Source organism: Alligator sinensis, unplaced genomic scaffold (genome assembly GCF_000455745.1).
Source record: "Alligator sinensis unplaced genomic scaffold, ASM45574v1 scaffold1092_1, whole genome shotgun sequence".
In the NCBI taxonomy this organism is placed as follows: domain Eukaryota; kingdom Metazoa; phylum Chordata; order Crocodylia; family Alligatoridae; genus Alligator; species Alligator sinensis.
The window spans coordinates 1,498,844-1,511,940 of record NW_005842252.1 but is presented as its reverse complement, the minus strand read 5'-3'; the positions used below and the strand labels follow the sequence as shown (position 1 = coordinate 1,511,940).

At 41.3% G+C, this 13,097-nt stretch overlaps 1 protein-coding gene across 12 annotated transcripts in view; it reads left to right on the top strand.

Annotated features, from left to right (window-relative positions):
* TBCK (TBC1 domain containing kinase) overlaps window positions 1-13,097 on the top strand; it is a 187,895-nt gene that overhangs the window by 118,343 nt on the left and 56,455 nt on the right. For 10 of the 12 annotated variants that reach the window (XM_006027572.3, XM_025208794.1, XM_006027571.3 and 7 more), the window contains one exon: window positions 6,784-6,959. The exons of 1 other annotated variant lie outside the window; for it this stretch is intronic. In XM_006027572.3, coding sequence (XP_006027634.1) covers window positions 6,784-6,959 — 176 coding nt within the window. Of the gene's footprint in view, window positions 1-1,209; window positions 1,349-6,783; window positions 6,960-13,097 lie in introns of those variants that run through there. One more of the 12 variants, XR_003094992.1, reaches the window with a different exon arrangement.

Genomic DNA, 13,097 nt, shown 5'->3' with positions numbered 1-13,097 from the left:
TAAGTTGATCTGTGAAAGGTTCTTACATCCTGATCCAACAGAAAAGCCATGCATCTTTTTTTCCTTATCAGAGAGTGCCTTAATTCCGTTTTCTTATTTCTGTGATAATATGCGCTAAAGATATGTGGCATAAAATCCAGCAGTGTCCATATCAGCCGTTTGTCACACTGAGGCATCTGTTCCCACTTGAGAAAGATTACATTGATAGAGGAGAGGAATGGTTACAGAAATGATAATTCAGTATGGAAAGGACACACAGCAAAATACAGTGAGCAGGGAAACTAGGTTCAGAAAAACAAGGAAAACCTTTTTGTGGACTTAATATTGATTTATTGTAGCAAAAGCCAGAGTGAGAATGACCCTCAACGTTCTGTTAGCAGTATGCAGAAGGTGAACTCTTATAACAGCCAAGTTATTTTTATAAAGAAAAATCCAATGATTTTTAGGAAACAAAGTCTTAAGATAGACCATTTGTATAAATATTCTGTACAATGGAATTGTTTTAGGTAGGAGTTGCTGCTTGATTGTTCAGTACACAAATGTAGGGGAGACGAATCTGTTGTTTAGTGATTGATTGTGGGGGGCACCTCCTATTTTGGATAGAGGATATGAGACATGGTAAAATATAGCTGCTTGGCATCTTCAGAAAAACAGACTTGTTTTAAGGTGTTTTATGTTGGATACTTGAAATTCTTGAGCCAGGATTTAATCTTTATATGTAGGGTTAACATTCATTTTGCTGGATCCTGTCATAATTTAAGGGCTCCATGTTGTGCCAACAGGTGTTTTTTGTTTTAGTTCATTAAATGATTTCCAGCAATAAATCTTTCAGAAGGACATGCATTTTGTACTAGAGGCACAGGTCTATAAAAACATTTGGGACACTATTTGCAAATAACATGCACATTTTTCTCCACCCTCCTTGGGCAAACCTCTTCTCTTCTCTTCTTGAGGGGTGTGAGAGCCTTGAAATGTACAACAGGTCTTCTGTCAGAAGGCCTTGGTTCTTTTAAATTTTAACATGCCACATGATGGTTAGATCCAAGCAATTTGGCTTCCTTGGGAAATGTTCTGTATATGCTTGTCTTATGATCTAGAACACAGTTGCTGTTATGTTTTAGATCTTTGGACTACAAGTAAATTATCTTCCTCATACAGTGACTGCTATCTTTTAAAAATGTGTGTTGTGTTTTGTTTTTGGTAAAGCAGAATATTACTGAGAAGTGAGGTTTAGCTGGCTCCTGGTCCTCAAAGATTGTCTCCCCCACACTATGATGAGTAGGATTAAAATGAGAGCTTTGTATCGAAGGAAGGAAGAAGTAAAGACATCTGAAATTTTTAAGCATATGTAAGTGAGTGGGTAGGCATGGGGGCTGGGAGAAATCTAGGGTGGAAGAGACCTGTACTTATCTATAAAGACAACTAAATGCAAAGTAGAGAAAAACAGTATTTCTATTGATACTTCAGACCTAACCGTTACGTATCAGTTCTTTGTGAATTACTTTCACAAAAGTATTATGTTGCTGTATTAGAAACGTTTTAAAATTATACTGTACAAAAATTGATAATAGCAATGAATTATAAAGCAACCAAGTATGTGGCTCATTATGTCATAGTTAAAAATGCTAATCCCCCCCTTAATATTTTTTTATGCAACTTCATTGTTGCTCATTCTAGTGTTTGTAGATTGCAGTATTTTAATTAATAAAAAAAAACAGCACTCCTGTCCCCATCCCATAAAAAACTCCAGGTACATTCACCAACTGTTTTTAAATTGCTCTTAGGTTTTTTATATTAAAAACCACTTTAAATTCAGTCTTACAGCTTGTTGCTTGCAGATGTTTAAAAAAACAAAACCCTGCACTTTACCGGAAGCAGCAGCGTGTTACTTTGACCTCGCTCTGCAGCATCTGAATCAACTATTAGATAAAAGTGCCAAAAAAGCCCCACTAAAGTACCTGATCTATACAGACATTGGGTGAGCTGGGTCCAACTAATGCAATGTTTCTTCTGGGCACTAACTGCACTCAGCACAGAGGACGCAGATTTTAAAGTAAAGCGCCATCATTTTGAGGGTTTTTTAACATCTGTAAGCAGCCATGTCCATCAGGACAAGCTTATCAGGATCACTGATGTCCATCAGAACAGGCAGAAAAGATTGCTTAGCAATACCAATTGGAGAAGGAAAATCCAAAATATACAACTAGTTTGCATGTGTTCTTAAAAATGTTATTGCCGCTGTTGTCCTCAAGGAAAATTTACCCTTACTCTTGAAACTTGTTTTCTGTGGATGTGCTATAAGAATGCTAAATAGTAAGAGGAGAGAATAATTTCTTATCCACATAGGAAGTATAAAGGAATATAATATTTTTAAAATATTTATAGTACTAATGTGTCTCCCTACTGCTAGAATAGATAAAAGTTTAAATCCCACCTTATTCTTTGGTATTTACCTAAATAATACAGTATGAGATACGGGTTTCCATACTGTATCAGAACAATGGTATATCAAGCAAAATATCCTATCATTCCCAGTGACCAGCACCAGGTGCCTCGTAATATAAAGAATCTCTATAGTTAGCAATCATGGAATTACATTCCTCTCATCTTACATGACCGGGGTTTTGTAATATTGGTATCAACTGCTTTTAATTTTTTTGAGCTCGTGAACTCTGAGATTATTTTATGGCAGCGAGTTCCCGGTGTTGGTTAGCATTGCATTAAAAATGATTTGCTTTCATTAACCACTTGTCCATGTTCTTGAATGTCTCCTTGGTGGTGTTTTTTTATTATGTGAGAGGGTATTTAGGATAGTCATTATGTCTTTCCTTTCACATTTGTTAGTCTAATCTATCCAATCTCTCTTCATGCAAAAGCTTCTCCAGGCTTGTAATTATTTTCATTGGCCATATCTGAATCATTTTTATGTATTTTTTTTCTTAAAATGACTAGGTTAGAATATAATTATTTATATGAGGGAGTTACATTGATTTAGAAAACAACACCATTACATATTTTCAGTGTTTTATCTCCAAATCATTTTTGCACCCTAGTGTTTTAAGCTGTCTTCTCTAATGCTAGGTACCAAGCTGAGGTTTTCATCAAACTAGTTATACAAGGGCATTCATATCTCCTACATAAGATGTTACAGCTAGAACTCAGTAACATGTATGTTTGCACAGTTCAACCAATTTCTTCAAGTGTGCATTACCTGAGACTGACTACTGAATGTCATCTAGCATCACGCTCTCCATTCTTCAGTCTTCTCTAGTCTTGAGTAGCTATAATAGATTTTTCCACCTTACTCCTTCTCTTCCCCTCCAAGTCTTTCTAGAATATTAATGGTTATAGTGTTGCAGGGATCCTTGCAGTAATCCACTGCTACATATTTATGATGTTGAAAGTGGCTTCTCTTTGGGGAGCCATGGGCTGGGGGAAGACATTTGTTCACAAGAAGATTTTTCTGATACTCTGCCTAAATATTTGCTTTCTTAATTTCATGACTGCTTTCATCTCAGGCATACCTTTTTATCCTATTCTCAGTAATTCCTCTCCCTCTTTGAATTCCCTGGGGTTTTTTTGAAGTAATATTGAGATATTTTGTAGACCATGTCCTCCCACAACTGTTACTTGGACTATAAAGCTGGACATGTTCTGATGTCTTGTTAAACTTGGAAAGGCAAGCCACTTTTATCTCTCTTCACACACCGGCATTGCTGAAGTTTCCTTACCAGTTGTGCAAGGTATGCTGAGAATCCCAGCAGAAGAGAGTGCTAATTCATGATCAAATGAACCGTCTCCCTATGGAGGAGGACTGTGGGAGAAAAGCTGTAAATACTGTAAACATTAAACTGAAAATCTCATCCATGTACAAATAAACTGTGCCTTTAAGATCTGAGGAAAATGTTGGTGCAGTGGCAGTGTTTTGGAACCTATATTCTACGATGTAGTGATAATGGAGCTGAAATAGTTTGGCAAACTCTACATCGGAAGCCTGTGTTAATTTTGCCAGTTCCTCAGACTTTCCTGGAGAATATTTTTAAATAGCTTTACCACGGCTACAACACTCCATATTTGATATCTCCCTTGAAGATTCCTGTTTTTCAATCATCTGCTCACTAAGACCCTGGCATAGGAAAGCACTTAAATGCATTGACTTCTTTGAGATTTATTCTGTAAGTCTTTATCTTTCTAGCATACAGATGGCTTTCTGAATTTTGAACTGACAAGTCTTAAGTTGCGAATAGATTGGAGTAAGTGGTCCTAACCATCTAAGAATATTCTGTTTCATGCCTCACCTTCTCTTCCTTAACATAATTATCAAAGTTTTTCTGGCACCGTCTGCTGAGGGCTACATATCAAATTCATGTGAAATATATAGATTACTCCGTGGTAGAGTTACATATTATCTCATTTGGAAACAGAGTTATTAACAACTGACACATCCAGTGCTATTTTTAATGCATCTGATATCTTTCACTGTCAGGCTGTCAAAAGATGCATGTTAGAGTAATTCTGCAATTATTTGGCCCTTTGGGGGATAGGAGATCAGGCAAAACACGTTAGCCCTATGAATGTTGCTTGGTAAAGAAAGAAGGACATTTGATTGCTTTATTTCAGAACTGCAGCACTTTCAGAAGCCCTTAAAATATGTTTTGTACATATCTTCAAGTGTTTCTGGTGGCATCAATTTGATGTCTTTTTATTCTTCTATAATAGTTTTTTATCTGATTTGCAGCTTTCTCATATTTTAATTCATTCCCCTTTACCAAATACCTGCTATCCATCTGATTTTTAGTAATCTCAGATCACATATGGTACTTCAGCCAGCTTGTTTCTCCTCTGAATTACAGCCAGGTTTGGACTGGATTCAAAGGTTTTAAAAGAAATCCATTCCGTGTGCCATCAAGCACAAATTAACACTGAGATTTCCTGTTTTCCAGCAAACAGGTAGTGTCTAGCTTTATCAAAAGAAACAGGCCACACAGGCACATCCAGACAAGCGTGCACGTGCCTCTTGCAGCGTCCCAAACCAGTTTGAGGCTCTGCAGGAGGCACGCTGCGAATAAAAAATGTTTTCCGTGCTGCATATTTGCAGTGTGCACTCAAAATTTGATACCTGGATATCCAGGTATCAAAAAATACCCCAGAGGAAGAAAAGCCAGAAGCTGTTTCTCCAGAGAGATGCTCTGGCCAGAAACCAGAGCATCTCTATGTGCTTCTGCTGCCCCAGCATGCATGGCATGCATGTTTAGGATGCTGGGGCAAGCAGAAACACAGCAAGGATCAGGACCCGGGCGCTGTTGGGGATAAGTAGGGACTGCGTTGGGGTGGGGGGGGATTGTGGGTGTAGGGCAGGGCTGTGCTCATGTGGGGGGACTGTAGTGGGGTTGTGTGTGGGGGGGGGCGTGGGGGGGGGTTGGGGGGGGGGGGGGGAGGATGGTTGTGGGGCATGTGTTCCCCATAGGGCGCACAGCCCATTCTCCCACAGCAGCAGCAGCCATGGGGTGCTCAGGGCCCTCTGCTGCCAGTCCCCCCCATAGTGCAGTATGGTGCCACGCACCTTTCTGCAGCCCTAGACTGCTCATGGTGTCACCTGGGGGTCTGGCACTGCTTGCGGGGACCATGAGTCATGTTAGGCTGGGTCCTGTGTGCACGGGCCCCACGTGCCATAGGCCTGGCCCGGTTCCGTGGAGCAGGACCTGGCCCGGCACAACATGCGGTCCCTGTGAGCAGCAGCTGCCCCCAGGTGACAGTATGAGTGGCCTGGGGCTGCAGCAAGGCACACTGGACCAGGCTGCACCTGCGACAGGCAGCACAAGTGGTGCCGGCTCTGAGGCAATCGGGGCCACATGGCGCCACGGTGGAGCTCCAACAGCACTGGGCCCTAAGTGCCCCATGGCCACTGCTGCTGCGGAGGGAGAGCTGTGGACCCTTCGGGGGGGGCGGGTTGTAGCCCTGCAGGGGGGCTGGGGCCCTGCGGGACCGGGGCAGTCCATGTGCTGGGGGAGGGGCTGTGCCCTGTGAGGGACAGGGAACCCACCCCTCCCTGAGCAGCTCTCCCCACAGTCCCTCACATCCACAATCCCCCCACATCCCTCCACACCCACCCACTCATCCAGCCACATTCCCCCCACACCCATCCTTTAATAAGAAAACCAAAAGCAAACATTAGATCATATGGATATTTAGAATGTATTTTGTTATGATGATGGAGACACTGGTAGGCTTCCAAACTGCTTTAACATAGTAAATATAGCAATAAAACATAGGCTGCATGTATGGACATACCCACACAGTTCAAACTCAGTAACTTTGTTTCACTGGACTCTTTCTGTCTGGGAAGTAATTGCTTTTAGCAGCTGTATAACTGACAGAGGGCACTGTTTTTTGGACTAAATGAAAATTTATATATTATGTAAATGTGCTACTTGACTTATTTCCTATTGTACCATCTAGCTGTCAAGCAAGTTTAAGTTTACAATATGCCAAGCAATTTTCCTAAAGTACCTGTTAATATGACTAATTGCCTTCCTCTACTACAATATGCATGTAGTTTAATTGATTGTAATACTTTACATTATTGATTAGATAAAATTAGCTCTCATGCACTTTGTATATTACTTTTTCTGTAAAACTTCTTTAGTACATTTTGAAGGAAAAGCAAATTATACCACAGTTACTAAGAACTTTAACTTGTTTGTCAGCTGGAATATCATTGATCTAACTCACTGGACTAACTTTCACATCTGTATTTTTTCTTGTTTCTTAATCCTTGATCAGAAATCGACATTGAACGTTGTGTCCGTGAGTCAATCAATCTCTTCTGCTGGACTCCTAAGAGTGCTACATATAGGCAATATGCACAGCCTCCAAAGCAAGCCAATGAGAGCAATGGCACAAGAGGTTCTATGTCTTGCTTCTCAGCAGAGTATCAGGATACACCTAAAAGTGATCTGGTAAGGGTTTACAGTTATGTTTTCCTGGACCCTTGAGGGAGAGGTGTAAGATTAAGGCTTAACTTTATAAATTCTGTTCAGAAATTCACACCCCTATTATAGTTTAATCCACCTTTTGATTTCTTTCGGTACAATACTTCATTATATACTGAATGTTTTTTCTAGTGACAACTCCTACACGCCTCAGACAGTTTGAAACCCCATTATCAACATTCCCTCTAAGCTGTGCATCATGTGCAGGTGTGCCTGGCAGCGCAGCATGAGTGAGACTGCGTGGCCACGCACACTATGCAGTTTAGAGGGAATGCTGCCCATTGTATGCACATAAATCTCATGCACAGCTCGAGAAGCTGGCTTTAACTTAAAATGCCATAAGCCAGGAATCAGTAGCCTGTTGTCAACATAAAGTCCCTTCCAGCCCCTAACAGCTATGAAACATGGACCTTCCTTTGTGACCCAGCTCTCACTGCTGATGCTCATCTGTTTTGCAGCAAGGGTAAGCACAGGTACAGCAGAACAACAGGTTCCGCAGTAGAGAAGAACAAGGCCAAGGAGACAGGAGGCATGGCCCAGCTCCCTGCCACCAATCCTGCCATACTTGATCAGACCTTTGTGGATCAGATCTAGCCCACAGGACTCTAGGGTGCTGAGCCTTGCCCTCAGTGGACTGGACCCAATGGCTAAATACAGGCAGTTAAAAACCCGAGGCTGAATCAATTCAGTCTTTGCAAGTTGGTCTAAACTGTAGAGATCAAACTGACTAACAAGTGAGTAGACATTCACTTTTGATTCAGGAAATGTAGCCACATGCCTGCAGTGGCTCTGGCCAGAAGCCAGGGGGCACTAGAATGAGTTTTAGTTAAAGCACCCCTGCCCCTATTTTTCAGCATGTGGACACTAAAACACATGATACTGGAGTCTGCTGGAGCACAGTAATTAGCACACTGCAGCAGATTCTATTAATCGAGTCTGCTCTGACTCACGGTAATTGCAGCATGTTGGAGCAGCCTTGCTGCACATGTATAGGCGCCCAAAGTGTTTAGGCTTCTGAGAACACAGACAGCTGTATAATTAACATCTGTTCACAGCCACCAAAAACCTACAGTGTGCCAGAGGAAGAGAATGGAAGGGACAAGGACCTCACTAGCATCATGGCCATTGCAATTACAGGGTATTTGTTAGGATCCTCCAAGTGTATTTTATCTCCAAAGTGACAGATGCCTCAAAAGAAAACAAATGCCCTCTCATCTTCCATAGAGGTCTTTGCCAGTTTGAGCAGAGGGAAATGCTTCTGTGTTTCCCCCATCGGATGCTGGGTTTAACCTGTAGTATAGGAGAAAAAAATGCTCAGTCAGATACCTGAGTATTTACTTGATATGATTAGGAACCACAGTGCACCCAAACTGATGCTGTAGCCCTGGCTAAGATAAAAGCTTCAGAGAAATTAAAAAAAAAAAAAGACAAAACACAGGAGCCAGATAACGGATTCCAGAAAATATACAGTTGTTTTATAGGAAATAGCTATATAAGTTCTGAAAAAACATATATCAAGTGCATCTTTAGTTGTTGGTCTGTACAAAGGATTGTCATATCTTTTATTCAGCTGGTATAAGGGATTTTTCTCTAGACCTGCAGATCTGATGTCCAGATTTCACTGATTAAACTCCGGCATATGCTTCTGTTTGCACAAGATGGGTTTTTCCTCAGTTTTCTTTAAAAAATGTCTTTATTTAATTCATGCTATAAGAAAGTACCCTGAAAACAGATCTTGGGTTTAAAGAAAATGTTTTCTCTGAATTCTGTAAATGCACAAATGTTCCAAATCATTCTGGTCACTTGTTACATCTTTATTTGTCCATCATTACACACGGGCAGGGTTGAAGATTGAGGAGTGTGGGTTTTTTGATGATTCCTCTGTTGCAGCAGATGAAGAGTAGCTGCTGCAAAAAGCACTGCCTCCTTTCCACTTACTGGGCTCATTGAATCTTAATAATTTGTGCTGTGGTTCTGTAGTAGTTTGACCTTTTTGTATTATTACTATTGGTTTGACAGCCATTCTGATCAAAAAACTGCTGTAAGGAATGTGCCAATAGAAATATTTCTTCTTGTGTCAAGACCTTCCCTTATCCTATCTACCATCCTTTCTACTCTGCTTGGCCCCCTGTTTCCATAACAAAGTATTATCCAGGGGCAGGCTCTAGAACTATGAACAAGCTTTGTCAAAAGGCAAATAGTGAAAATATACAGTTTCCTTGAAAGAATCAGGAAACCGTGAACTAATGTGAAATGTGGTGTTAAATGCCAGCTGCATTTGTGATTCCTCTTTGTATCTGGTATGTTAAGTCCAAAGTTGTGGCTTAACTTGTAAGTGGGTGGAAGTTTGTGAATGAATTCTTGTGCTTTCTCTTTACCAGTGCAAATTGTGTGAGAAGAATGTCTGTATTCTCTAGCAATTGTACTTTGCCAGATAATTTCCAAATGTTTCTTCCTTATGTCTCTTACTCCAATCTGATTATATTTTTTCAAATGTGATGCCTTTAATTAAAATATCCCTATGTTTGTAATTTATTATATTCCTTTTCTTCAGCAACAGCTTGGGTTCCTTTCTGAGTCTTGCCAAAGGTTAGCCATGGCTTTTATCCACATCACATCTTGCATCAGAATTCTTATGGATCTGACATTACAGTAGCATGGGAGAGGTGGTTGCAGAAAGTACATTACCATGGTTAGGTCCAGCTTTCAGAGTTCTGTCCACCTGTTCTTCCTAACTTTTTAAAACTAAAGCCATAAAACGTGTAGCTTAAAATAGACCTTATTATGGCAAATACTATTTAATGTTTTTGTCATTATCTAACCCAAAAAAAACAAAAGACGTGCATTTGGTTTGTACTAGAATGAAAATGAAAAATATAATTTCTATAACGTCCTTTTTTACATAATTAAAAAGCAATATGTAAAATAAAAGACCAGTTGAATGCTGACTTATCCCTTGCAGACTACAATCTTCCATTGTACTAGATGGAATTTAAAAAATTGAAATTCTAGCACTTAACACCAAAAACTATATTTGGCAGTTATACTGTGAAACCAATCAAAATTTACAGTGCTACCCAGATCTTTAGGCAAAGATTTTAAATCTAAATGGAATTTTAACAAGCTAGGAAAGACAACATTGCATAAGACTCTCATTGAGGTAGGGAATGAAAAGCACAAGTGCAAAACTTTGTGGGATTGTCATGGCAGTACCCCATGTCATTAAATAGTTGGTGCCTAAGGTTACCTTTACACCATTCTAAACATGCTTCAAACAGGAAGTGCCCATGCATTAAGGGTGTGAAACGATGCTAAGGGTACCTGTACACATGCAGAGAGGCTTCTCTGATGCATTGTAATTGCAACATGTAGGAGCAGACTCAATTAATCAAGTCTGCTGGAGTGTGGTATTTACCACACTCCAGCAAACTCCAGCGTCACATGCATCAGTGTCCCTGCGCTGAAAAATGGCAGCAGGGGTGCTTTAGCTGAAGCTAATTTGACAAGCTTTAGTTAAAGCGTCCCCACCCCTATTTTTCAGAACAGGGACACGGATGCACATGATACTCTGGGCACTTTAATTAGAGCTGCTTTTGGAGCCACTCTAGTTAAAGTGCCTCCCCCCTCCCCTCCCCTCCCAGAGAATGTCTGTAAACGCCCCAATTGTCTTAACTTTTGTCCAAAGTGAGTTAACTTTATCTTTGAGCTGTTCTACCTGGCTTGAGCTAGGGTATTGCCAGTCTGCTCCACGGAGAAAAAGTGACCAATTTGTAGTCTTCCAGCATCCCAGGAGGCATGGCTCCAGCCCCTCTACCCTGACAAATTTTCCACCCTCCCAAGATCTACTGTCTAGGAGCTTGTACGGGTCCAAGTCAACACCCCACCTACCCCCAGTGGGTTTGATCCCCACCCACATGGCACCATGCTGCCAGCTCCAAGGACCCCAGGAAACCCAATTTGGGCCCCTAGGCCAGAGGCCAGTTATACGGCCTCCCCTCAAAAGGATAAGTCTTTGCCCCACATCTGGGCAGGTATCCCTTGCCAGGAGAAGTTTTTTGGGGGTGGAAGCCATCTTCCCTCCTCAGCCTCCCACATTCCCAGGGAGCAGTGGGAGGGAAAGGGCTGCTAAACGCTGAGCATGGGAAGGCAGACTTTCCCAGGATCCATGCTGTCACTTCACTTAAACCCTAGCAGCTCCACTGCCAGGGACTAGACCATGGGGGCCTCAAAAGAGAGCTCCCCCCCCCTTCTTCCCTCTCCACCCCCAAACCACTGGCCCTGGGGGAGAACAGGAAACAGGGCCAAGCAGTCATGGGAAATTTTCAATTTAAACTCAGCTGAACTAGATTTAGGGCCCTCATCAACTCCCCAATTCCAGTCAGCACAACCCCTTCCACCCCTGACCCAATCCCAATTCATTGACACATGCAAGTGTGTGATCTTTTTTTTCTGCTCCTTCCTTGGTTCTCCTCCCTGCCCTCCCCCACTTCACTATAAACACTAAAAATTATCAGATTTCTCCCCACAGCTCTGGCTTCTGCTGCCATACAGAGAGGCAGGGAGGGAAGCCACAGCCTTGAAGCTGCTTTCTCTGCCTACCAGCTACCTGATCCTGACATGCCATCCTCTCCCTCCTTTCCCACCCTAAAGGAAGGGATAGAGTCCTGGCTTTTGGTCCTGCCAGGCCCTCTAGTGAGTGGCAGGTCAGAGACGACATTAAATCTTAACCTGCTACTTCTCTGAAACTGTTCTAACACCACCTAACGTTCCACAGATTTAGAAGGGTCTAAAGGTAACCTGTAACAGCACAAGGATTTGGTTACAGCAACAGACAGCCACAAAATAGATATATTCTTTGCAAAGTATTGGCAATACATGCTCAGGACAAGTTAAGGTACTTTTTTGCTTCCAGTACAAATGCGTGAACAAAGGACTCCAAAAAGACTTTGCCAAAGTAGCATCAGTAGCACTAGTTGGGCTGGAGATACTATCCCTGGAAGACCTGCTATGCAAAAAACTCCCTTGGACCCATGATCCAAGAACACTGTGAGAAACTAAATGGCTGTTGAAAAGAGTGAAGTGAGAAAGGGAAGGCACTCCAGCAAATGGAACTAAAAGATTCCAGTAGCATGGGAAGGATTTGGGAAATTGTACAGAGGGAAGCATGAGCCATAACTTGATTCCCACGTAGCACCACCAATAGTACTGTCAATCTTAACGTTTCTTAAGATGGCTTATCATTAGATCTGACATCAGTTTCTGGGTTTGATATAACTGAGGGGAGGCAAGAGAGGGATATAAAAAGAACATATAGCTTTTCCTACGATATTTTTGCTGGTAGGAATTGGGTAGATTAGGCCTTTCCATGGGTTTGCCTCACGGCAGAATGGAGAGACCCAAAAGTAAGAAAACAGCAGCTATTCATGAAATTGATAGGTAAAACATTGTTTTCCTAACATTAAAAAAAAAATCCACTATCTGAGCCAAGTACCAGCCACTTATCAGCAAAATGTCTTCGGTGTTGCTCTGCAATTCCTAAAGGGCACTGGATTTATACCAGATTTATATTAGGCTTTTTTAATATAAGCTCTAATCCTTTTTCATGGCAAGAGCTATATTTCCCCTGGACATATTAAGCAGTGCCAGCAGCTAGACTCATTCAGCTTACCAGTGCCAAGAAGTTAAGCAAATGTTTGTGGTATGTAATATAAAAGAAAAATAAATATTTTAGTTTCATATGCCTTGCCTTTGGGTTTCCCCCCCTTTCTTCATAATAATGCTGTCTTTTATGAAGGGTGCTTCACTCCAATTGTTTCATTCCTTCTGGAGCAGAAAAGGAATTGGACTGTGTAGGAATCCTTCAGTATACTCATTTACTGTATGTTAAAATATATGGAACTTTACAGATAGAGATTCGATGAAAACTCAGTTGGAGCGGTGGGGTATGGTAATGAGGATATGAATGTGAACAATTACACCAGTAGGGAGAAATTAAATATGAAGTTTTAATCTGTAAACATCCGTCTTTATAAAATGTTGCTTTGTAACACATTTCAAGAAAGAATAGATGAAGTCTTAAATCAGGAAAAATAGGTTTGAAAAGGG